This window comes from Anolis sagrei, chromosome 5 (assembly GCF_037176765.1).
Source record: "Anolis sagrei isolate rAnoSag1 chromosome 5, rAnoSag1.mat, whole genome shotgun sequence".
NCBI classification, from domain to species: Eukaryota; Metazoa; Chordata; class Lepidosauria; order Squamata; family Dactyloidae; genus Anolis; species Anolis sagrei.
In genome coordinates this window covers 154,648,357-154,671,933 of record NC_090025.1, presented here as the reverse complement: position 1 = coordinate 154,671,933, position 23,577 = coordinate 154,648,357, and the positions used below count along the sequence as shown (strand labels likewise).

Sequence of the window (23,577 nt, the reverse complement as noted above, 5' to 3'; positions counted from 1 at the left end):
GGAATCCTCGGCATGCGAGTGCGGAGAAGAGCAAACCACTGACCACCTGCTGCAATGCACCCTGAGCCCTGCCACATGCACAATGGAAGACCTTCTTGCGGCAACACCAGAGGCACTCTAAGTGGCCAGATACTGGTCAAAGGACATTTAACCAAATACCAAATTTGCAAAATCTGTGTGTGTTTTTTTCCCTTTTTCTTTTTAATCTGTGTGTTTGTTTTGCTCTGTTAGAATTGTAATACAATGGTTGCTGATGACACGATAAAATAAATAAATAAATAAATATTACGTGCAGCTACTTTGTGCTAGGTGTTCAAGCAGTGTTCAACACTGCTTGGGTGTTCATTTTATGTCTTATCTTTCTTCCATGGAGTCTGCGTTTGGGGGCCATCTTGATGGCCAACATGGATTGAATTAACCTGTGATCTGTGCAGCAGCCAGCAGCCCTTGTCATGACTCTTGTGAGAAGCCCGTTGCAGCAGTCTCTAGCATGCATCATTACATAGTCTAAGAAGTGGTAACATCTAATATGTTACAAATACATTTTTCAAAAGTGAGGAGGAGCTGAGGAGCCTTCTAACCAAGGTGAGAGAAGAAAGTGCAAAAGCTAGGTTGTAGTTAAACATCAAAACAACCAAGATTATGGCAACAAGAATGATTGATAACTGGGAAATAGAGGGAGAAAACGTGGAGGCAGTTACAGACTTTGTATTTCTAGGTGCAAAGATTACTGCAGACGCAGACTGCAGCCAGGAAATCAGGAGACGCTTGGGAGGAGAGCAACGACCAATTTCGATAAAATATTGAAGAGTAGAGACATCACACTGGCAACAAAGATCCGCCTAGTCAAAGCAATGGTATTCCCCATAGTAACCTACGGATGTGAGAGCTGGACCATAAGGAAGGCTGAGCGAAGGAAGATAGATGCTTTTGAACTGTGGTGCTGGAGGAAAGTTCTGAGAGTGCCTTGGACAGTGAGAAGATCCAACCAGTCCATACTCCAGGAAGTAAAGCCCGGCTGCTCATTGGAGGGAAGGATACTAGAGACAAAGTTGAAGTACTTTGGCCACATCATGAGACAGCAAAGCCTAGAGAAGACAATTATGCTGGGGAAAATGGAAGGAAAAAGGAAGAGGGGCCGACCAAGGGCAAGATGGATGGATGGTATCCTTGAAGTGACTGGCTTGACTCTGAAAGAGCTGGGGGTGGTGACAGCTGACAGGGAGCTCTGGTGTGGGCTGGTCCAGGAGGTCACAAAGAGTCGGAAACGACTGAACGAATGAACAACAACAACCCATTGGATTGTTCTTATTAAATTGTATTTTTTGTTACAAATAGCCTTTAATGTTTGTTTCTTTATGATAATCAACTAGAATGTCCTATGGTTGCAGTATGATAGCTTACACCAGGGGTCCTCAAACTAAGGCCCGGGGGCCGGCTGCGGCCCTCCAAGGTCATTTACCCGGCCCTCACTCAGGGTCAACCTAAGTCTGTAACGACTCAAAAGCACACAACAATAACAACAATCCTATCTCATCTGCCAAATGCAGGCCCACACTTCCCACTGAAATACTAAAAAATTTATAGTTCTTAAAATTGTTCTTGATTTAAATGATTGTATTGTTTTTAAGTGGCTTTTGCACTACAAATAAGATATGTGCAGTGTGCATAGGAATTCATTCATTTTTTTTCAAATTATAATCCGGCCCTCCGACAGTTTGAGGGACTGTGACCTGGCCCTCTGTTTAAAAAATTTGAGGACCCCTGGCTTACACAATTATGGAGATACATATACGTAGTGCGGAAAACCCTAACGTTTACTCTCTGCTCAATGACTCAATTTTATGGCCATTGCCTATTTGCCGTGTTTTAAACTACTTTTTTTCTTTTTGAAACGTCCACACAGTCAAGCATTTTTATTCTGTTATTTAAACACTTGAGGCTTTGGCGTCCTGTGTGTTACATCTTTGCAAAGACAATACATGTACAGTAGCAAGAGCCTGGCAATAAAACCACAAAATATTAAATTAAAATAAAGTCCAGTATATTAAACCTATGCCAAATGAAAACCTTTCATGGGAGTTCAGGTTATGTAAGTAGATCCCTTCAACGTTGTTTTGAAAATAAATAAACAACGCGTAGGAAACGTCAGGAAGCTTGTATAGGCTTTAAAAATGGGAAAGAAATGCAGAGAAAACCTCCAAAGGAAGCTTTAAAAAGGGGGAAAGAAGAAACTGCCCAATCCGGAGTCAAACCTTTTATGTGAAAGTACTTACAACTCTAAGCGCGGGAATCATAAGTCAAAAAACCCTGGTGGGAACGGCAAAGGTTACCATGTTCCCTGTAGGAAGAATCGCCGAACAGGAAGTGGGCGGCCGCCATCTTTCTTCAGGGCAGAAGCTAAAGGACGGACACAGGGCAAACTGTAACCTGACAGACATAGCTTCTTGCCCGGACCGGAAGTTCCAGGGATCGTTTTGACGCCGCGGAGGAAACGTGACCGCTTTCGCGGAACAAAAGTAGGCATAAACTCGGGACTTCGCAGAGCTGTGAGCCAAGTGGAAAAGAAAGGTTTACAAAGCCTTTTAGAGCTACTTCTGTTTCCTGTTTCGAGGTGAGGGGAGTTTCACTGGGAGAGGCTTGGGATCAGACCTTGAGAAGATATATGGGGTGACCCCTCCCCCACAAATATATATGTAAATAAATATAGATTCATTGCGTTCCAAAAGTCGCCATATGTAGGGAAAATGGGAAATTGTAGCTGAATTTACCTTTATTCACAAACGATTAATTACACAATTGTACAAAATATTCTCTACATATTGATCCCTTGTTTATACACACAGGAAGTCAAAATGAATACAATGTAATACGTATTCATTTTGTATTTGTTTCCTATATATGAAAACTTTTGATTGTATATCTATGTGAGTGTATATCCTGTAAAAGTTTGTAATGGAGAATTCATTTCCTCCCAAAAGATGTACAAACCTTTAACTGTTCTTAACTCTGAATCCCCCCCCCCCCCCCACACACATGTATATAGTGTAGGCATGGGCAAACTTGGGGCCTCCAGGTGTTTTAGACTTCAACTTCCACAATTCCTAGCAGCTTCAGGCCCTTTTCTTTTCCCTTCCTTTTTCCTAACAGCTTCAGGCCCTTTCCTTTTCCCCTTCCTTTTCCTTTTCGTTTAAGCGGCTGAGGGGGGAAAGGAAGGGGCCCGAGACTGTTAGGAATTGTGGGAGTTGAAGTCCAAAACACCTGGAGGGCCCAAGTTTGCCCCATGCCTGATTTAGAGTCATCTCAGACTTCTGGAGTTTTGACTTTTCCGGATTTGATTAAAATATTGTCTCTAGAAATTTGTAGGTCTTCCCATGTAACACAATAGTCAACTTCGTTCTGTCATTCTGGAAGGGATTTCTAGAAAGAATGCCTCTCGGGCTGTGTATGTCCTCCAATGCAATTCTATGGTTAGTTTCCAGTGGAAGTTGGCCATACGTATAATCAAACTGCAAGATTGAGACATTTCTCGAGATATATTCTCAGGGTAAATTTTTAAAATTGTGGGTTTTTTTTATTTATTTATTGGAGTCTGTGCCCCTGACCTCAGAGAATCGCCTAACAGGTTATAATTCTAGATTTGTTTTGTGTCTTTTTTTTTTTGTCATGTCAGGAGCGACTTGAGAAACTGCAAGTCACTTCTGGTGTCTATATAAGGCATTAAACAATTGACATATGTAAGCTGTCTTGAGTTCCCCTTAGGGTAGGGAAAAGCAGGGTATAAATATCCCAAACAGTTCATAATTCTAAGGGCTTTCTTTTGGGGATTTTATTCTGAAAAATTTCATATTCTATTAACAGTTTATAATTCTGGGATCCCCCCCCCCCCTTTTTTAATGCACCCTTAATAGCCCAAAAAAACTCACAGCAACTCACTGTGTTCTTTGCAACTCTCCCTCATCTGTATTTTATTATTTATGCAGAATCTTAAAGTCTAACTTTAGAGCTCTGTCCTTCAAAAATGAAATTCAATGAAAAATTACTTTATAATTATAATATATGTATTTTGCTCCCCCCTCCAAAAACAGTATACTCTCTTTTTGTTGTAGGCAAACCATTCACAGGGTTTTTCTGGGAAGATTTGTACAGAAGGGGTTCCACATCTGCCTCAAAGGCTGAGAGAGTGTGCAGTTTATCAATCTGGGATTTATTTCCCAAAACACACTGTAGCAATGCCTTTATTAGACCCATTAAAATATGGAAAATATTATGTAAATGTTAAAACTCATAAGCTTTTTCATTAAACATACACAAACTTCTAAGTAAATGCTATTGGGTTGTGCTTTAAAACTAACCTGATAGTAATATCTTCTTTGCTGTTCTAGTCATCTCAACCCGGCAAAACAGTTTTATGTTTTTAACTGGTTATGGGAGGAGTACTAGTTTTTGTAAGTGACAACACTAAGCAATGCTTTTAATTGAATATATGTAAATTCAAGGTAGTGTTTTTAGATTGCATTCTTGTAACATTGTATGTATGGGCAAAAGAATTTACAGGACTGAAAATATGCATTCATGTTGAAAGCAACCATAAAGTGGGTATTTTTAAAATTATTTGAACAGCAGGTACTTGTGATAAAAATAGTTTCAGTACAATAACTTTATTTGTGGACTTCATTCCATTTGAAAAAGTTGTCTCAAATTATAAATGTCTCCTCAAATAATTTAATTGTTTTGTTTTTCCCTTGAGCTTTCAGGAAGCATTGAGTCTTCTTTCATGTCCAGTTGATTTTCAAAATGATTCCTATCCTGTAATGTTATAAGTATTTGTATTTTTAGAAATTAATGGGATATGTTCAGTTGTTTTGTTGCAAGGGTCTGTTTTTGGTTGATCAAAAGGTCTTTAATTAATCTAACCAGTGATGAGTCACTTAAAACACTAATTACAAAGAAAACTTGATGCACACTGAAAAAATAGAAGTACCTTGAGTGGCAATTGAAAATAATGGGGATAAAAGGAAAATTTGTTTTCAGTTTAAGTACTACACATTTAGAAGTGAACTAAAGAACTATGTGCCAGTTAATGATAATGCAAATGTTTGGCATAATGGGTTACAAAAAGTTCTTCGCAATTCTCCCTCATCTGTATTTTATTATTTATGCAGAGTAAATAATAAAATAAAAATGACATACAAGGAAAAATTAGTGGCATGAACAACACAGACAATATACATTCTGAGAAGCTGTGCTGAAATACAAAGCTGATTAGTGGTAGCATTGAAAAGGAAGGTTTTGGAGAGTCATCTGAACACATGGAAAGAAGGTGTAAGGCATAACCCTGCTTTTCCAAACCTGGTGTTTTAAAAATATAGTGACTTCTATAGAGTATTGGCCAGATTCTAGACATAGAACTGCATATGGGATGTAGTTTGGCATGCCAAATAATTTGTGGAGGAATTTCGAGTGGAAAGATCTGATGGCACTATTATTAGGGGTTAACCAAATGGGAGCTCCATAGAGTAGTTATGCTATTGCCTTTGTTTTTCAAACAAATAGGAAGTTCCTTTTTTTACAATTTATACTGTTTTGTTTTTTTACTGTTTTGCTATATATATGCCAATAAAGATCTATTGGATTGGATTGGATTAAAATATGTTGCACCACAATTCCCAGAATCCCCAATGGAGATGGTACTTGGTTTGGGAAGGCTGATTTAAGCCAAGAGGATTAACTTTATACTCCTATTTAAAAATATGTTACTTAATAAATGACAAAATTATGACTCACACCCAGTTTGACTGCATGCTGTTTCCTTTCATAACTCATGGCAGCGTTGGCTTCCAAGACAATATATCAAATGTCAAAAATGTGTCCAATGTCACATGTGCGAGTCACATCAGTTACTACTTGCTATCTAGCCGAACATGCTTATTGCATAAACTCAGACGAGTGTATATCTGAAGATTGTGGCAAAATTAGGATTAAAGCTGTACAACTTTGCTGCCATTGCAGTATATGTAAATCACATATCTTGAGTATGTAAGATTTGCTTCCAGCTGGACTATGTTTTGCTCCCTTCGAAAAAGCATAGTACAAAACCATGCTGATAGGTATGTTACTGGAATATATTATCCAGTCTTCCTAGCTAGAAGCTCCACTTTTTACTGTCCAAATAATATATAAGACATCTAAATGATATCTTATGCATTGTTTTATTATATATCATTTATATGCATTATTGATGGCAGTGGTTGTCAACCTTTGATCCTCTGTGGATTTGGATTCCAAGTTCCAGAATCCCTATTCGCTTTGAGGAGCTGAAATCAAGAATATTTGGATCTCACAGCTTTTCAAACAACAGAACTGGGAACAAATACATAGGTTTCCGCATCATTCCAAAATTACCCTCAGCTTTACTGAAACTTGCAATGCTTCCATGTTCGTGTTGACTATTTTAGGGCCTTTCTTAGGATCTTCAATAACCTTTATGGTGGGCTGAAGAAATGTTAACCTTGTATTATCTCATTGTCTTCAATGCTCTTTTGGGCCAAGCCATCTCATCCTTTTTACACAAGGATGTGACTTGAATGCTGGTTAGCCTCCTGTTCGTGAAAAGTCCATGTTGCATGCTATAATGAAATTTAGAGCAAATATGCTAAGCACTCCATTGCGGTTGTGCAGGGATAATCACAGATAAATGTAAAATCAAGTCTACTGGCAAAAAATCTTTTTTATGGTTCCAAGAAAGAAGAACTGCTGACGAGATCCTTTGAGGTTGTTGAATCAACTGAAATTACCAAATTCTCACTCAAGTCACATATTGAGTGGGGGAGAGAAAAAATACAGCAGATACATTATGCCTTTGCTCTTTGCCTGTGCTCGTTCTGAGAAGGAAGAGGAAAACTCAGGAGAGGAATATCTAGTGGAAACATTGCTTTTCCTAACAAGTCTATACTAGATTTGCCTAAAATAGTGACATTCTCAAAGTATTTAGATCTTTTAAATGTTAAAAATGCACTAGAAACAGGAGGATATGGACAGAATGGTAGATATTCTTGACCCAATGTATGTCAGCATAAGTAACTTTGGTGTGCTTCTTCAAAACACAAACCACCCACAAAGAGCATGGTGACCTACCCATAAGTAGTTCTTAATTACACCATTGTGGTTATGAAACAGAACGGCCTACCAATAATATGGGAGTTTCAAAAGCACATGGAACACTGGAATTTGGCTTGGTGTCAAATCCTGATACAACCGCTGATTTATTATGGGTAGGGTTGATGATATGCCAGAGATGCATGGGGAACCCTAGTTGTTGGTTAGTTAAGAGCAGTGCTTTGGTGTATATTGCTCAATTGCTCTAGCCATTGCATGGGAAAGACACAAAGCCAAGGATGCATGCTAATAACATTTAGTGACTCCTATTGCTACTGGGAGCAGTTGAGCATATATGCCAGTGGTTCTTATTTGTATTATCTGAACTAGGTCATTAAGTGACTTGCAACTAGTTATGCCCCAGCTTCACAACAATGTGTCTAAAAACTCTTGTCAATTATTTGACAAAGTTTTAGACATGTTGCTATGAAGCTAGGGCATAAAATTAGGGTTGTAACTCATTTTAGTGAAATGTATACATACGGAAATAGCGATCAATATTTTACAAATTGTATGTCTCTTGTAGGGGTTTTATATTAACTTTATTGCCGTATTTCATTCAACACTTACTCAGTGTTGTCTTTGCCTAAATGGTGGCAAAAGTGGTTATCCACTGGATAATCCTTAGCATCATATAAATTTTGAAAGCGAGGGAATCCGTTTTTCAATGATCACTTGTATTTTGTTCAACATTGCATATTTAAGGTTATTACACAGGGTCTGAAGTCAAAACAAGAGCCAAAGTACTTCTTGCCAACAGTTACCAACAAAATCTAGATTAATTAATCCCAATAATGCCAGACTTCAAAGGCTGATCACAGCTATCTTCATAATTTTACTATGAAGGTTCAAGAGATATGACACCACACCCCACTTCCTTATCTCGTCCATGACCAGCATCATTTTAAATTAATTACATTTGGCCCAGCCATAGATTGTAAAGTGTCTTGTACTATTGTCAATGCTTACGTTATTGTCGATGTGATTTATTTTAAATGCATGTATTGCTATTGTTATTGCTTGTATTGTTGTATTGTGGGCTCGGCCTCATGTAAGCCGCACCAAGTCCCTTGGGGAGATGGTAGCGGGGTATAAATAAAGTATTATTATTATTATTATTTTAAATAATTATACCCTTAACTGTGTTTTGTACTGGTAATGCTTTTCATTGCACAAAATAATAAAGAACTTAGACAACATTGATCACTTTCGGGTTTTTTTGCCTGCTGTAGATTGATAACATGGTCATGCTAGTTTTAAGACAACAGCATAGACAATATATGCAACCAGACTGCGTTTTGTTTTCATTTGTCTCCAGAGCAGCATTCCAGGTTGGATACTACAGAAGAGTGAAATGTCTCTACACTTAACTTGTCCAGTCCCTAACAGTCATCTCTCTCAGTTATTATATGGCTAAGAGGAGACGTAATTTCTCAGTAGTTGTAGGCTTGGCCAGCAGAGTTATCATCACAGATGAATACTGGAGTCATCAGTACCCATGGGAAAATGGTAAATGCTCCATCCCATTACAAGACAAGCATCAGGGAAGAGGATAAGGCTTGATCCATTAGTCCATCTTCATTCTTCCTTCACTAGAAGCCTTTCACATGATCCCATCCTTTCTTGGGAACTATGGACAGGAAGAGGGGCAATGTGGTGTCTGCAACTATTGCTACCACCAAGTAAACACCAGCATGTACTCATTCCCCCACATTGGTGAACTTATACTGCACACAAAACAGCATTGGGTCGATGAACATGTAAGTTTGTGTAAAGTAGCAGAAAGAACTACCCATCATGAACAATGTTACATTTTGGATACTATCATAATGTTGTTGTAACTATAGTGTTATCAGGGCCACAAGATAGTTCTTTCCCAAATTCTGAAAGTTATGCAGAAGTGTAAAAGATTATGCGTTCCTAAATATGAAGATCAGCAAAGCTTTTCTTAAACTGAACTGCAAAAATGTGCTATTGGCCAATACTCTTCCTCCTGCACATATGTTCAGCCTGTTTCTATTAACAGTATATAAATTTGCTAAGTGGGAAACAGACTGCTTTTTAAAAACAACATACCTTTTGTGTTAGTTGTGCATGACTGTTTTGAAGCTGATAGCTCTTTATCTAGGCCACAGATAATTTCCTCCATAGAGCTATTTGCTAGAAAGTTTCACTGAACTATTCAGACTTATTTCTGAGAAAGTGGTTGAGATCATGCATGCGAAATGAATGGAGTGTGAAGTTCTGCCCAAATGGAATTACATCTGATTTCTTCTCCTACTTCCCTCAGGATGTACCTGTTTTTTTGCATGTGCACACACCCAACATAGGCATTTAGTGAATGGTGGAGACTGAAAAGGAACAGAGAGGTGTTCAGCTGTGTTCCTGGAAGCACAATGACCAACGTCTCCTTTGGAACAACCTGAGGTGACCCCAAAGGGGGGTGATAGTGTCTATCCGACTATAGCTAAATGTTTCTCCACATTTATAGAACAGCACATTAAAATGCCATGTGCAGTGCAGCTAGCATTTGTATGGTGTGCAGGGGACAGTTTTTCCTTCCTCATTCTTATTAAAATTCAAACTCATGATTGGGAAATGCCTCAGGACAGACAGAAGGGAATCAAAATACATCAGTTCAGCAAAAGATATGGTCACAGCTACTTCATTAGATAATTATTAGATAGTTTTGAGGGACTGTACAGATTTATGGAGTATAAACTTACAGACTATCATGACAAGTATTTGGAATTTTTTAATTTGGAGACAATATGCCGCACTGCATATCGATTGCTAATAAAGGATCATAGCCAATCTGTGGACTTTCTAGTGATCCCTGATTAGTCACTGTGATAAACATAATATTGGAATAGATGGGCCACTAGTTTGATAAGCAGGGCTTATCTTAAGATGAACCATCTTTTCAATTATGGCATCAGATGTCCCAAGTAATTTGTGGAACAAATTAATTTGCGGCCTCACCATTACTATACCATTGCCTCAAAACCACGTGGCAATGAGAGTGACTGGTTCCGTGAAACCCTTTTATAGTGCTGGGGCAGCAGGGCTGTTGGGAGGGGAGAGGCCGACTACCCATGAAAGATTACTACTACCACATCAGCTCTAGATTATTAAATACGGTTTTCTGTGGGCAAGTAGATGGCAGCTACTGGATGACATATGTTCTGTATCAGAAACTAGAGCTCATGTGGTTTATCCAATGCAGTTTTCTTAATCAGCACCTCAAATAACCAAACAGAATCTAAAGTTGACCAAAACTGATTTGTAACCCTTTTGGTACAAATGTTGGAGAGTGGTCCCTGGTCAAAAAAAAAAAAAAAAAAAAAGGTTGAGAACCACTGGTGTAGAATGAATACTTGTGTCCCTTTATGTTGTTTTCAATCTGTGGTGTGTCTCTCACAGGTTCTCTAGGCAAGATTTGTTCAGAGGGGTTTGCCATTGCTTTCCTCTGAGGTTGAGAGTGTGACCTGCCTGAGGTCAAGCAGTAGGTTTCCATGTTCAAGCAGGAATATATGTATTGTGAAAAACACTTCTGTCATTATCAAGTGTTTTTCAACACAAAAGAAGGCAAGCAGTGAAGTAAACCGAGAGGTTCTTTTTAAAACCACAAAAAGTCCCTCTTCATACCCAAAGTACATCAAGGACATAGAGCCTCTGCAATTTACTTTATTGAATACAATCTGAAATCAGACAGTTACAGCCTCAAACAATATTTAGAACAGGCAAACTCATTTGCATTTCAAGGAAATAAGAATAAAAAAATTCTACACTGTAGAAGGTAGTCATAATTGCTGCTTTCCATGTTTAGCCATGGAAACCACAACTGCAACGTTGCAGTCTAGGCATTTATAAAGCCTCATTCAAAGGAGGCCTATTATAGGCAATAAATGGATCTATAACAAAAAGAGTGGCTTTTCACACCAATTAAAATCTAGCAATGCTATCCTAATGCATGCACTGGGTCCTCATAAAAGAGTAAAATGTTTGCCTATTCCGCCCGACTTCAAAGTTATATAAGTTTTCTTTTAACTAGATTACTATACATTATACAGCTCCTCTGCAAAGAAAGATTGCTGTAGTTCAACACCACGTACGCACAATTCATTAGATTTAATTCAGTGTAGTTAGTAGTCTCATAATTTGATTCAGAATACATCAGCTGACAAGTCTGTACCCGGACTGTCCAAATGGGGCCTTAAGCACAACTACTTTTGAGTAAAAGTGAATAGGTTTGATCTGCAGAATTAATACATTGTTCACAAGTGGAGCAGAGCATTAGGATCAGCTTAAAAAATATTTTTGACATTATTTCCTTGTGATTTTTTAAGTGTCCTCTGTTTTCTATGAACCATAACATTGGGTCATAAATAAAAATGAGCAATTTATTAACCTAATGTGTAAATTAAAGATTGCAAGAATACATCACAGGGAGCAATTGAGTTAATATTAAATTAGATTTTAGCGAGTCTATCTCTATAGAACTAGTTCCCACCAACCTCTAAGGTAGTATTTAATATGAACTGGAATTGTATTGACAACCATCCCTGTTCCTGAAGGGTCTTTATGAAAAAGTTTAAAGAGCCATTAGTAGTTTGTTGCATGGGATCCCAATGTCTACTGCCACCTTAATCCTTTCTGGTGTGAGGACACAGCACTCAAACTACAATATTGTGAATCTTTTCCAAGAAAATGTATACCAGTCGCTATTGTGGCAGCTACTGTCAATTCAGTCATACAAAGCCCATCAACATAGTTTAGATAACACCTGAAAACTTTTGTCATGCGCTCACTGAAGAAAGACTCTCCCTTTGCATTTGGTGGATTTCCTCCTCTCCCACACTGCCGCCCCCTTTCCCTCATGTTGCTGTCTTTTTAAGATTGTCAACTAAGAGAACTGTCAAATTAACAATCTGTAACACACTCTGGCAGCTTTTTATGGCTGAAGGGCAGGGTATATAAATGGCCTAAATGAATAAAAGAACAAATCATATTAAGGTAAAGTAAAGGTTTCCCCTTGGCATGAAATCTAGTCATGTCCAACTCTGAAGGGTAGTTCTCCATTTCTAAGCCAAAGAGACAGCATTGTCCATAGACACCTCCAAGATCATGTGGCCAGCATGACTGCATGGAGCGGCCATTACCTTCCCGCAGAAGCAGTACCTATTGATCTACTCATGCATGTTTTTGAGCTGCTAGGTGGACAGAAGCTAGGGCTAACAGTGGGAGCTCGCCCCTCTCCCTGGATTAGAACTGCCAACCTTTTGGTTCAGCAGCTCAGCAGTTTAATCTGCTGCACCACCATGGGCTCAAACTAAGAGATAGAATTTAAAAATTAACAATTTGTAACCCACTCTATCAGCTCTTTATGGCTGAAGGGTAGAGTGTATAAATGGTCTAAATTAATAAAATAACAAGTCATATTAAGGTAAAGGCAGGCACAATTCACACGTTCCATTTTGACATGAATCTTGCATAATATAGCAAGACATTCTTTTGGTTCTCTGTAAATAAACTATGTATAGTAAATTCAGATTTTAGAAGTGGGTCCACATGTAAAACAAATACAAAAGAAAATGGAGTAGATAGATAAAGAGAGTGACTAATTTCTTTTTACCAGCCCATTTTTTACTTGCCTGCATCTGCTGTCCCCTCTAAGGCAATTTTCTCAAAGTGAAGTTTAGGTGTGGGCAACCGAGGAAGAAAACTATCTCGTCTGTCCCAGTTTTGACAGTGGATCATTAAACCCATTTGCCCGATTTATTTTATCCTTCAGCGACCTACACGCTATCTTATGTAGCTGAGTGCAAAAGATTATCATTTTCATGCAGTTGTATTCAGAATTAAAAAATGAGGCAGAGTAGGTGGCATATTTTATACCCGATACCGATATTCCTTCAAGAATTCCTTCAGTCTCGTCGGGAGAGGAAGCTCCTGGATTTGATTTGTGCACCTGTTTATCGTGACTCTACAATGATGTTGTAGAGACGGAGCCGAATGATAGAGGGGTTTATTCAGGTAAAGGTGAACCAATCCATTGGAAGGCATTTCAGAAACCGCGCTCCTGTCCTTGCACATCAGGACGTAATACTCAATCAGGTGGACCACGCTGTCAAACTGCCGAAGCCTCGACCGAACACAGATGATAGAATCCAATCTGAACTTGCCGTCCTGAAACTCAATGCGCAGGTTGGTGGGCCCTGCTGATGTTTTCACTGAAATTGTGAGCAGGTATTCGGAGTGAGAACTGTCCCTGAGCAAGAAAGTCCCTTCGGAGGTTTCTTGCAGTCTCTCTTTGGCTTCGGCGACACTCATGTTGCCCCAATACCAACCTGGGAAAGGAAGGAAAACAAAATGACTTAGAATTTTTTTTAAAAAAAAACATGTCTACATCTCCTTTCTGGGCACCTGGAATGTGTCCAGAGGAGGGCGACTAAAATAATCAAGGCTCTAGGGAACAAGCCCTATGAGGAGCGGCTTAAAGAGCTAGTCATGTTTAGCCTGCAAAAGAGAAAGCTGAAAGGACACATGTATAAATATATAAATATTGTGAGGGGAAGTCATAGGGAGGAGGGAGCAAGCTTGTTTTGTGCTGCCCTGGAGACTAGGACGCGGAACAATGGCTTCCAACTACAGTACAGGAAAGGAGATTCCATCTGAATATTAGGAAGAACTTCCTAACTTTGAGAGTTGTTATCTTGCCAAACCATCAAGATGAAAATGGTAACCATAGGAAATGGCACACACTCTGAATATCCAAGATCAAGACCATTAACACCTCAATCTTAAAACACATTGATTAGTAACTTTAGCTGCATGTGCACTTTAGAATAAATGCAGTCGGACACCACTTTAACTGCCATGGCTCAATGTTATGGAATCATGGGATTTGCAGTTTGGTGAGGCATCAGAAAAGGCTTAAGACCTTGTGAAACTGCAACTCCCATGATTCGATTGCTCTATAACAGTCATAATTCATAGAATCATAAAATTGGAAGAGACCTTGTGGGCCATCCAGTCCAACCCCCTGCCAAGAAGCAGGAAAATCGCATTCAAAGCACCCTTGACAAATGGCCATCCAGCCTCTGTTTAAAAGCTTCCAAAGAAGGAGCCTCTACCATGCTTCAGGGATTGATGCTATGGAATCATGGGATTTGCAGTTTGGTGAGGCAGAAGTCATAGGGAGGAGGGAGCAGGCTTGTTTTCTGCTGCCCTGGCAATTAGGACGAGGAACAATGGCTTCAAACTACAGGAAAGGAGTTTCCACCTGAACATTGAGGAAGAACTTCCTAACTGTAAGAGTTGTTCAGTAGTGGAACTCTCAGCCTCAAAGTTTGGTGGGTTCTATAATTCTACAGAGAGCCAACCTTTAGAAATAGGGTCACAAAGTGGAGTCCACAACGTGCGAGTGTGGAGAAGAGCAAACCACAGACCACCTAATACAATGCAGTTTGAGTCCTGCCACATGCACAAGGGACGACCTTCTTATAGCAACACCAGAAGCACTCCAAGTGGTCAAAGAACATTTAGTATAATGACATTTTAAAAAAATGTTTGTGTTTTTAAATACATTACAAGTCTACCCTCGATTTGCTTCTGGACACAATAGATAAATAATTAAATACAGAGATGATTCTATAAAAATATACCAGTATTTTTTTTAAAAACCCTCTAAAATCAGGACAGTAAATAAAAAGCAACACTCAAACAACAGGGAAATTCCAGACAGGAAACAATCAGGGCAGCTAATCACCTCCCGACAAAGGATTCCTCCAGGCAGGAATCAGCCAGACCTTGAAGCTGCAAGGCCATTCAGTGCTAATCAATGTGGCCAATTGCAACATTCACACCTACCTCAAAAAGACAAGAGTCCTTTCTCCCACCCGGGACATTCCATAGATATAGAATACCCCACTTTCCTAGTTTCCAACAGACCCCATAATCTCTGAGGATGCCTGCCATAGTTGTGGGTGAAACGTAAGAGAAGAATGCTTCGGGAACATGGCTGGACAGCCTGGAAAATTCACAATCACCCAGTGATTCCCGGCCATGAAAGTCTTCGACAATACCTTAACATTATGATGTAGGAATATAAACAAAAACATTAGTCTGGAAGGAAGTGCAGTATTTGTAAGTGAGGGCTAGGTTGCAAGGTCAGCATGGACTGTCATGGCCATACAGCCTGGGAAAAACTCACAACCATCCACTGATTCCTGGCCATGAAAGCCTTGAACAACTCATAAATAATTTCAGTGCTCAATAATGCGTTAACATTATGATCTAGGAATATAAACAAAGAGATTGGGTCTGGAAAGAAGTGCAGCAGTTGGAAGTGAGGACTAGGTAGCATGGTAAACATGCATTGTCAAAAAGCTTTCATGGGTTTGTTGTGAGTTTTCCAGGTTTCCAACCGACCTTCCAACCTCTGAGGATGTCTGCCATAGATGCAGGCGAAATTTCAGGAGAAAATGCTTCCGGAGAGAATGTCAGTGCTCCATACATTAGTATTATGATCTAGGAATATAAACAAAGACATTGGGTCTGGAAAGAAGTGCAGCAGTTGGAAGTGAGGGCTAGGAAGTATGGTAAACATGCATTGTCATGGCTATAAAGCCTGGGAAAACTCACAACCACCCAGTGATTCCTGACCATGAAAGCCTTAGACAACACATGAAGAATATGAATGCTCCATAATGCCTTAACATTATGATCTAGGAATATAAACCAAGAGATTGGGTCTGGGAGGAAGTGCAGCAGTTGGAAGTGAAGGCTAGGTAGCAAGGTCAAAATGGATTGTCATGGGTTTGTGGTGAGTTTTCCAGGCTTCCAACCGACCTCTCAACGTCTGAAGATGCCTGACGTAGATGCAGGCGAAATGTCAGGAGAGAATGCTTCTGGGACATGGCCAGACAGCCCAGAAAACTCACAACCACCCAATGATTCACATGAAGATTGCTAATGCTGCTGTTTATAATATGATCTAGGAATATAAACAAAGAGATTGGTCTGGAAGGAAGTGCAGCAGTTGGAAGTGACGGCTAGGGAGCAAGGTAAACATGGATTATCGAAGGCTTTGTTGTGAGTTTCCCAGGTTTCCAACCGACCTCTCAACTTCTGAAGATGCCTGCCGTAGATGCAGGCGAAACATCAGGAGATAATGCTTCTGGGACACGGCCAGACAGCCCGGAAAGCTCACAACCACCCAATGATTCACTAAAATAATTCTAATGCTCCATAATGCATTAACATTATGATCTAGGAATATAAACAAAGAGATTGGGTCTGGGAGGAAGTGCAGCAGTTGGAAGTGAAGGCTAGGTAGCATGGTCAAAATGGATTGTCATGGGTTTGTTGTGAGTTTTCCAGGCTTCCAACCGTCCTCTCAGCCTCTGAGGATGCCTGCCGTAGATGCAGGCGAAAGGTCTGGAGAGAATGCTTCTGGGACACAGCCATACAGCCCGGAAAACTCACAACCACCCAGTGATTCACAAGAATAATGCTAATGCTCCATAATGCATTAACATTATGATCTACGAAAATAAACAAAGAGATTGGGTCTGGGAAGAAGTGCAGCAGTTGGAAGTGAGGACTAGGTAGCATGGTAAACATGCATTGTCATGGCCATAAAGCCTGGGAAAACTCACAACCATTTAGTGATTCACGGTCAAAGCCTTTGAGAACACATGAAGAATATTAATGCTCCACAACGTGTTAACATTATGATCTAGGAATATAAACAAAGAGAAGGAAGTCAAGTGCAGCAGTTGGAAGTGAGGGCTAGCTAGCAAGTTCAACATTGATTGTCATGGATTTGTGGTGAGTTTTCCAGGTTTCCAACAGACCTCACAACCTGAGAGGGTGTCTGCTGTAGATGCAGGCGAAACGTCAGGAGAGAATGCTTCTGGGATAGGACTATACAGCCCGGAAAACTCACAACATTCATTGATTTGAAATGGAAGTGTCAATGAAACTTTTAGTTAACTCAGAAGAGATGACTCTACAAGAGTTGGACTTGCAGTTGGGTATATATTTGTGTTGACCAATAAGTTTGATAGAGAAGGATTCCAGCAAGGTTTGGACACAATAGAGGAAGCGCACAAGCAAAACAAAGCCAAGCGCACTGTGTGCGCTTGGCTTTGTTTTGCTCGTGCGCTTCCACGAGCAAAAAAGGGGGGAAAGACCTTGCCCAGTGCATCCTTTCCCCAGCCTTTGACCCCTACTGTGTTACCCCCATTGCAAAGCGACCCCAAGCATGCAAAGCCCCCTTACCCGCGCGCCGCAATTCCCGCATAGCTGAGTCCAGGCGCTCCGCCTCCTCTTCTCCGCCGCCATCCGAGGTCTCCTCCGAGCGCAGGGTCATTTGGGGGCAACCACCAACCAGCCACGGTGGAGGAGGGAGGGGCGGGGAAGGGGCAGCATGAGGAAGAAGAAGAGGAAGAGAAGCCTCCCGCAGAGAGAAGCCCTCAAAGTCCCGGCCGGATTCCTCTGCACTTGGAGCGCATCCTGAGCAAAGGGTTCGAAGAGAGGCAGAGGAGAGAGAGAGAGGAGGAATGCAGCTGTCTTCCTCCTCCTCCTCTTCTATCCCACCCTGCTGCCCCCTTTTCTCCTCTTCTCTCCTTTGCTTGCCTTTCAATCTAAGCGGCTTGAAGGGCGGCTGCTGTCGAGGAAACCAGGCGCGGGGGCGAGCGCAGTGGGAGGAGGAGGAGGAGGAGGAGGAAAGAGGAGGCGGCCCCTTTAAGAGGCGCGCTCCTTTCCCCTGCCTTTTGCCAAAGAGATGCTGGCTGGAGCGCTCCCTCGCTCTGTTTCTCTTTCTTTCTCCTGAAGGGCGCACTCACCTTCCCCAAGCGAGGAGCATCCCTATTTCCTGGAGAGATAACGCTTTCCTTGGAAAACCTCTTCCAAGAAGAGGGAAGGGAATAAAAGGGAAAATGGAAACAAAAGGAAAGGCGGGGAAATGGTTGGATCAGGTTGCTTTCTCCACTGTAGGATGGATACAGTTGGGTGCCACTTTATCTGCTAGGAACCCCTCGTGGCGCAGTGGGTTAAACACCTTGTGTCAGCAGGACTGAAGACCGACAGGTTGGGGGTTCGAATCCAGGGAGAGCACGGATGAGCTCCCTCTGTCAGCTCCAGCTCCCCATTCGGGGACATGAGAGAAGCCTCCCACAAGGCTGGTTAAAAACATCAAAACATCCAGCTATCGCCTGGGCATCGTCCGAATCCGTGGAGAGGAGAGCGTGGATGAGCTCGCTCTGTCAGCTCCAGCTTTCCATGAGCTCCCTCTGTCAGCTGCAGCTCCCTATGCAGGGACATGAAAGAAGCCTCCTACAAGGATGGTAAAAACATCCAAACATCCAGGCGTCACCTGGGCATCGTCCGAATCCAGGGAGAGGAGAGTGCGGATGAGCTCCCTCTGTCAGCTCCAGCTCCCCTTTCGGGGACATGAGAGAAGCCTCCCAAAAGGATGGTAAAAACATCAAAACATCCAGGCATCACCTGGGCATTGTACGAATCCGGGGAGAACACGGATGAGTTCCCTCTGTCAGCTCCAGGTCCCCATTCAGGAACATGAGAGAAGCCTCACACAAGGATGGTAAAAACATCAAAACATCCAGGCATCCCCTGGGCATCTTCCAAATCTGGGAAGAGCACAGATGAGCTCCCTCTGTCAGCTCCAGCTCCCCTTTCGGGGACATGAGAGAAGCCTCCCAAAAGGATGGTAAAAACATCAAAACATCCAGGCATCACCTGGGCATTGTACGAATCCGGGGAGAACATGGATGAGTTCCCTCTGTCAGCTCCAGGTCCCCATTCAGGAACATAAGAGAAGCCTCACACAAGGATGGTAAAAACATCAAAACATCCAGGCATCCCCTGGGCATCTTCCAAATCTGGGAAGAGCACAGATGAGCTCCCTCTGTCAGCTCCAGCTCCCCATTCAGGGACATGAGAGAAGCTTTCCACAAGGGTGGCTAAAACATCAAAAACACTCGGGCATCCCCTGTGCAACATCCTTGTAGATGGCCAATTCTCTCACACCAGAAGCAACTTGCAGTTTCTCATGAATCTTGGGATTTATGGTGTGGCAAGACACCAGCCCTCAATTTAACAGAGAAGGCTAAATCAAGGCCTTTGTAAGACTACAGATCCCATTGCTAGTTCTACATTGCCATATAACAACAACAACAACAACAAAGAAACCTCACAGCTATAAGTATAAAGATAGTTGCCATAGATGTGGGTGAAAACGTTAGGGGAGAACATGGCCATACAGCCTGGAAAACTCACAGCAACCCAATCGATGTACCTCTCATGATGGGTTGGCTTAACCTCTGGTTTGCTAATAAAACTGGATTACTGTCACGAAATGACACATGTCTAAAAAAAATATCACCAAATGAAACGATTTTGGAAAGGAACTGCAGACTCATTCAGCCTGAGAAGTCAGCCATAACAGAGCACTTGATGAACCAACCTGGACACAGCATGTTATTTGAGAACACAGAAATGCTGGACCACTCTAACAACCACCATGTTGGACTACACGGAGAAGACATTGAAATCCACAAACATGTGGACAATTTCAAAAGAAAGGAGGAAACCATGAAAATGAACAAAATCTGGCTACCAGTATTAAAAACTCTAAAATCAGGACAGTAAATAAAGAGAAACAACAGGGGAATTCCAGATGAAAGCAACCAGGACCAGCTAACACCTCCCAACAAAGGATTCCCCCATGCAGGAAGCAATCAAGGTGATAAATTGCAACATTCACACTTGCCTCAAGCAGACAAGAGTTCTTTCTCCCACCCTGGACATTCCACCGATATAGAAACTCCACTTATCTAGTTTTCAACAGATCTCACAAGCTCTGATGATGCCTGCTACAGATGTGGGCAAAACGTCAGGAGAGAATGGTTCTGGAACATGGCCATACTGCCCAAAAAACTTACAACAACCCAGAGTTTAAAAATATACAGGTGGTCCCCCCTTTACGAACAAGATGGATTCTGTAGGTTTGTTCTTAAGTTAAATTTGTTTGTAAGTTGGAACAGGTATATTTTAAAAGTGTAATGCCAGTCAAATATATAAGCTTTGGATAGCAAATGGAAGGGTTAACACCCCTGTATTCAGTGTAGCTCCAGTCATATATATAGATATCTCTCTCTCTCCAGAGCTTACACACACACACACATACAAGCTTTGGATAGCATAGGGAAGGGTTAAGTGTAGCTCCAGATCAATCCATCCATCTATATACCCAAAACTTGTGTGTGTGTGTATACACACACACATACACAAGCTTTGGATAGCATAAGGAAGAGCTAACACCCCAGTATTAAGTTTAGCTCCAGATCTATCTATCTATCTATCCAGATCTTGTGTGTGTGTGTGTAAATATGTGTGTGTGCATGCACATACACATATATATACACACACAAGCTTTGGATAGCATAGGAAAGGGTTAACACCCCTGTATTAAGTGTAGCTCCAGATCTATCTATCTATCTATCTATCTATCTATCTATTCAGATCTTGTGTGTGTGTGTGTGTGCATGCACATACATATATACACACACACAAGCTTTGGATAGCATAGGAAAGGGTTAACACCCCTGTATTAAGTGTAGCTCCAGATCTATCTATCTATCTATCTATCTATCTATCCAGATCTTGTGTGTGTGTGTGTGTGTGTGTAAATATGTGTGTGTGCATGCACATACATATACACACACACACAAGCTTTGGATAGCATAGGAAAGGGTTAACACCCCTGTATTAAGTGTAGCTCCAGATCTATCTATCTATCTATCTATCTATCTCTCTATCTATCTATCTAAAGCTTGTGTGTGTGTATTAAGTATAGCTCCAGAACTAACTATCTATCTATCTATCCAAAGTTTGTGTGTGTATTCACATACACACACACACACACACACACAAACAATAGGGAGGATTAACACCCCTGTATTAAGTGTAGCTCCAGATCTATCTATCTATCTATCTATCTATCTATCTATCTATCTATCCATCTATCTATTTAAAGCTTGTGTGTGTGTATTAAGTGTAGCTCCAGAACTGTATTAAGTGTAGCTCCAGAACTATCTATCTATCTATCTATCCAAAGTGTGTGTGTGTGTGTATTCACTCACACACACAAACAATAGGGAAGGGTTAACGCCCCTGTATTAAGTGTAGCTCCAGATTTATCAATCAATCAATCTATCTATCTATCCAAAGTTTGTGTGTGTATTCACACACACACACACATACACAATAGGGAAGGGTTAACGCCCCTGCATTAAGTGTAGCTCTAGATCTCTCTCTCTCTATCTATCTACCCAAAGCTTGTGTGTGTGAATTCTGCAGGAGGCAGAAACCGGATTTAAAGTGGATTCATTCTCTAGGGTGATGAAGTGTAATGGGGAGGGGGGGATGCTGTATTGAATTGCTTAAGTCTGTCAGGATCCCGGGTGTTTCATTTCTAAGAGAAACCAGGCTGAGAAGATTAGGGACTAGTAAAACTACAACTCCCAAGGATCCCACAGCCTTGTACTATGGGTGAATGGGATCAGAATGCATTCATCTGTGCGCCTTGGAGTCTCCTGCAGATTCAAGACGTGCCTGCGCATTTCTCGGGGTTTTCTTAGTCCAAGGATGGCCAGAAGTGGCGGGGGCATTTCCCTTGAAAGGTGGTCCCGAGGGCGAGCTGGAAAGTGTCCCTCTTCACCGGGATCCCGTCCGTTTTGTCCCGTCCCAGCCGCGTCTTCCTTCCTGCGCCCGCCTTGCCTTGCCTTGCCTCGAATGGCAGAAGCGCCAAAGGCCGCTTTCCAAGAACTTTCCAGGAACCGCGTCACGTGGTCTTCGCCTCTGCTTTGAATCCGGGCTCGCTTTGCAGCCGCGCCTGCCCTTGCTCCCGTCTCTCTCTTTTTTCCCTCTCCTCCCTTCTTTCTTTCTTCCTTTCCCTCCCGCAATCCGTAAATAAACATGCAAACGAAGCGGATTTTTCTTCCATTTACTCTTCTTCCCGCCCTGCCTCTTTCTCTGCTCCACTGCCTTTAATTCAGGGGTGGAAAAACAACAGCATTCGCGGGGTCTTTATTGTGAGGATGTTCCGGAAGAGGTGGGGGATGCCGGAGGTTGCCAAAGGATAACGCGCTTCCTATAGATGACGCGCTTCCTACGGGATAGGGAGCGTGTCGCGGGTCATGTGTGTACGTGGCAGACGCGTGTACGCCTCCTGGTAAGTCCCGGGGGGCTTCTCTTCCTTAAGGAGGGGAGATCTCTCACCAACAAAAATAACAAAAAAGAATAAGGATGTATGATGGGCCCTTGTTTACAAATACACGTGTAGAATGTTAAGGATGGCCAATCAGAAACCATATGCAAATTAGTAGGTCGAGAAAGCTCAAGTATGGGCTAACTTGAACCCTGCAGGTGTTTTGGACTCCCAACTCCAAGCATTCCTAACAGCCTCAGGCCCCTTTCCCCTCTCAGCCGCTTAGGAATGTTAGAATGTTGAGGCTGGCCAATCAGAGACCATATGCAAATTAGTAGGTCGAGATAGCTCACACATGGGCCAGCTTGGGCCCTGCAAGTGTTTTGGACTCCAACTCCCACCATTCCTGACAGCCTCAGGCCCCTTCCTTTCCCCCCTCAGCCACTTAAGAATGTTGGAATGTTGAGGCTGGCCAATCAGAAGCCATGTGCAAATTAGTAGGTCGGGATAGCTCAAGCATGGGCTAACTTGGGCCCTGCAGGTGTTTTGGACTCCAACTCCCACCATTTCCAACAGCATCAGGCCCCATCCTTTCCCCCCTCAGCCACTTAAAAATGTTAGAATGTTGAGGCTGGACAATCAGAAACCATATGCAAATTAGTAAGCTGAGATAGCTCATGGCTGGGCCAATTTGGGCCCTCCATGTGTTTTGGACTCCCAACTCCCACCCTTCCTGACAGCCTCATGCCCTTTCACAAAAATACTTTTCTAAACACCTACAGTCTCAAGCAAATCTGGCAAACTCAAATATGCAACTTGTTTCAACACTTCAGGAACTGCTTGCTCTTAAGCAAATCCCCTCGGTGACAGCAACCAACCTGATAGGAATGTGGAACTATTAGCAGATTATCATGCCAAATCATCAAGGTGAAAAAGGTAAACATGGAAAATGGCACACTCCCTGAATATCTTCAATCTTAAAACACATTTATTTCTATTTATTTATTTATGACATTTATATGCCGCCCTTTTCACCCTGAAGGGCACTCAGAGCGGCTTATAAGATATATATACATATAATATATTATATTATTAGCATAGTACAATATCAGTATTCTATATTACTATATTGTACTACACCATTATATTGTAATATTATTAGTAATATTACATGTAATATA

At 41.6% G+C, this 23,577-nt stretch overlaps 2 protein-coding genes across 2 annotated transcripts in view; both read right to left on the bottom strand.

Annotated features, from left to right (window-relative positions):
• Positions 1-2,547, bottom strand: part of CRADD (CASP2 and RIPK1 domain containing adaptor with death domain) — a 43,220-nt gene extending 40,673 nt beyond the window's left edge. The window contains exon 1 of the mRNA XM_060777318.2: positions 2,277-2,547. The gene's annotated coding sequence lies outside the window, so the exon portion shown is untranslated. The remainder of the gene's footprint in view (positions 1-2,276) is intronic.
• Positions 2,548-10,829: 8,282 nt separating this feature from the next.
• SOCS2 (suppressor of cytokine signaling 2) lies at positions 10,830-18,396 on the bottom strand. The gene is made up of 2 exons (XM_060777321.2): positions 17,446-18,396; positions 10,830-13,508 (listed from the first exon to the last, which is right to left on the bottom strand). Exons 1-2 carry the CDS (start codon positions 17,534-17,536, stop codon positions 13,051-13,053), a joined length of 549 nt encoding a protein of 182 aa, XP_060633304.2. The 5' UTR covers positions 17,537-18,396; the 3' UTR covers positions 10,830-13,050.
• Between the last annotated feature and the right edge of the window lie 5,181 nt (positions 18,397-23,577).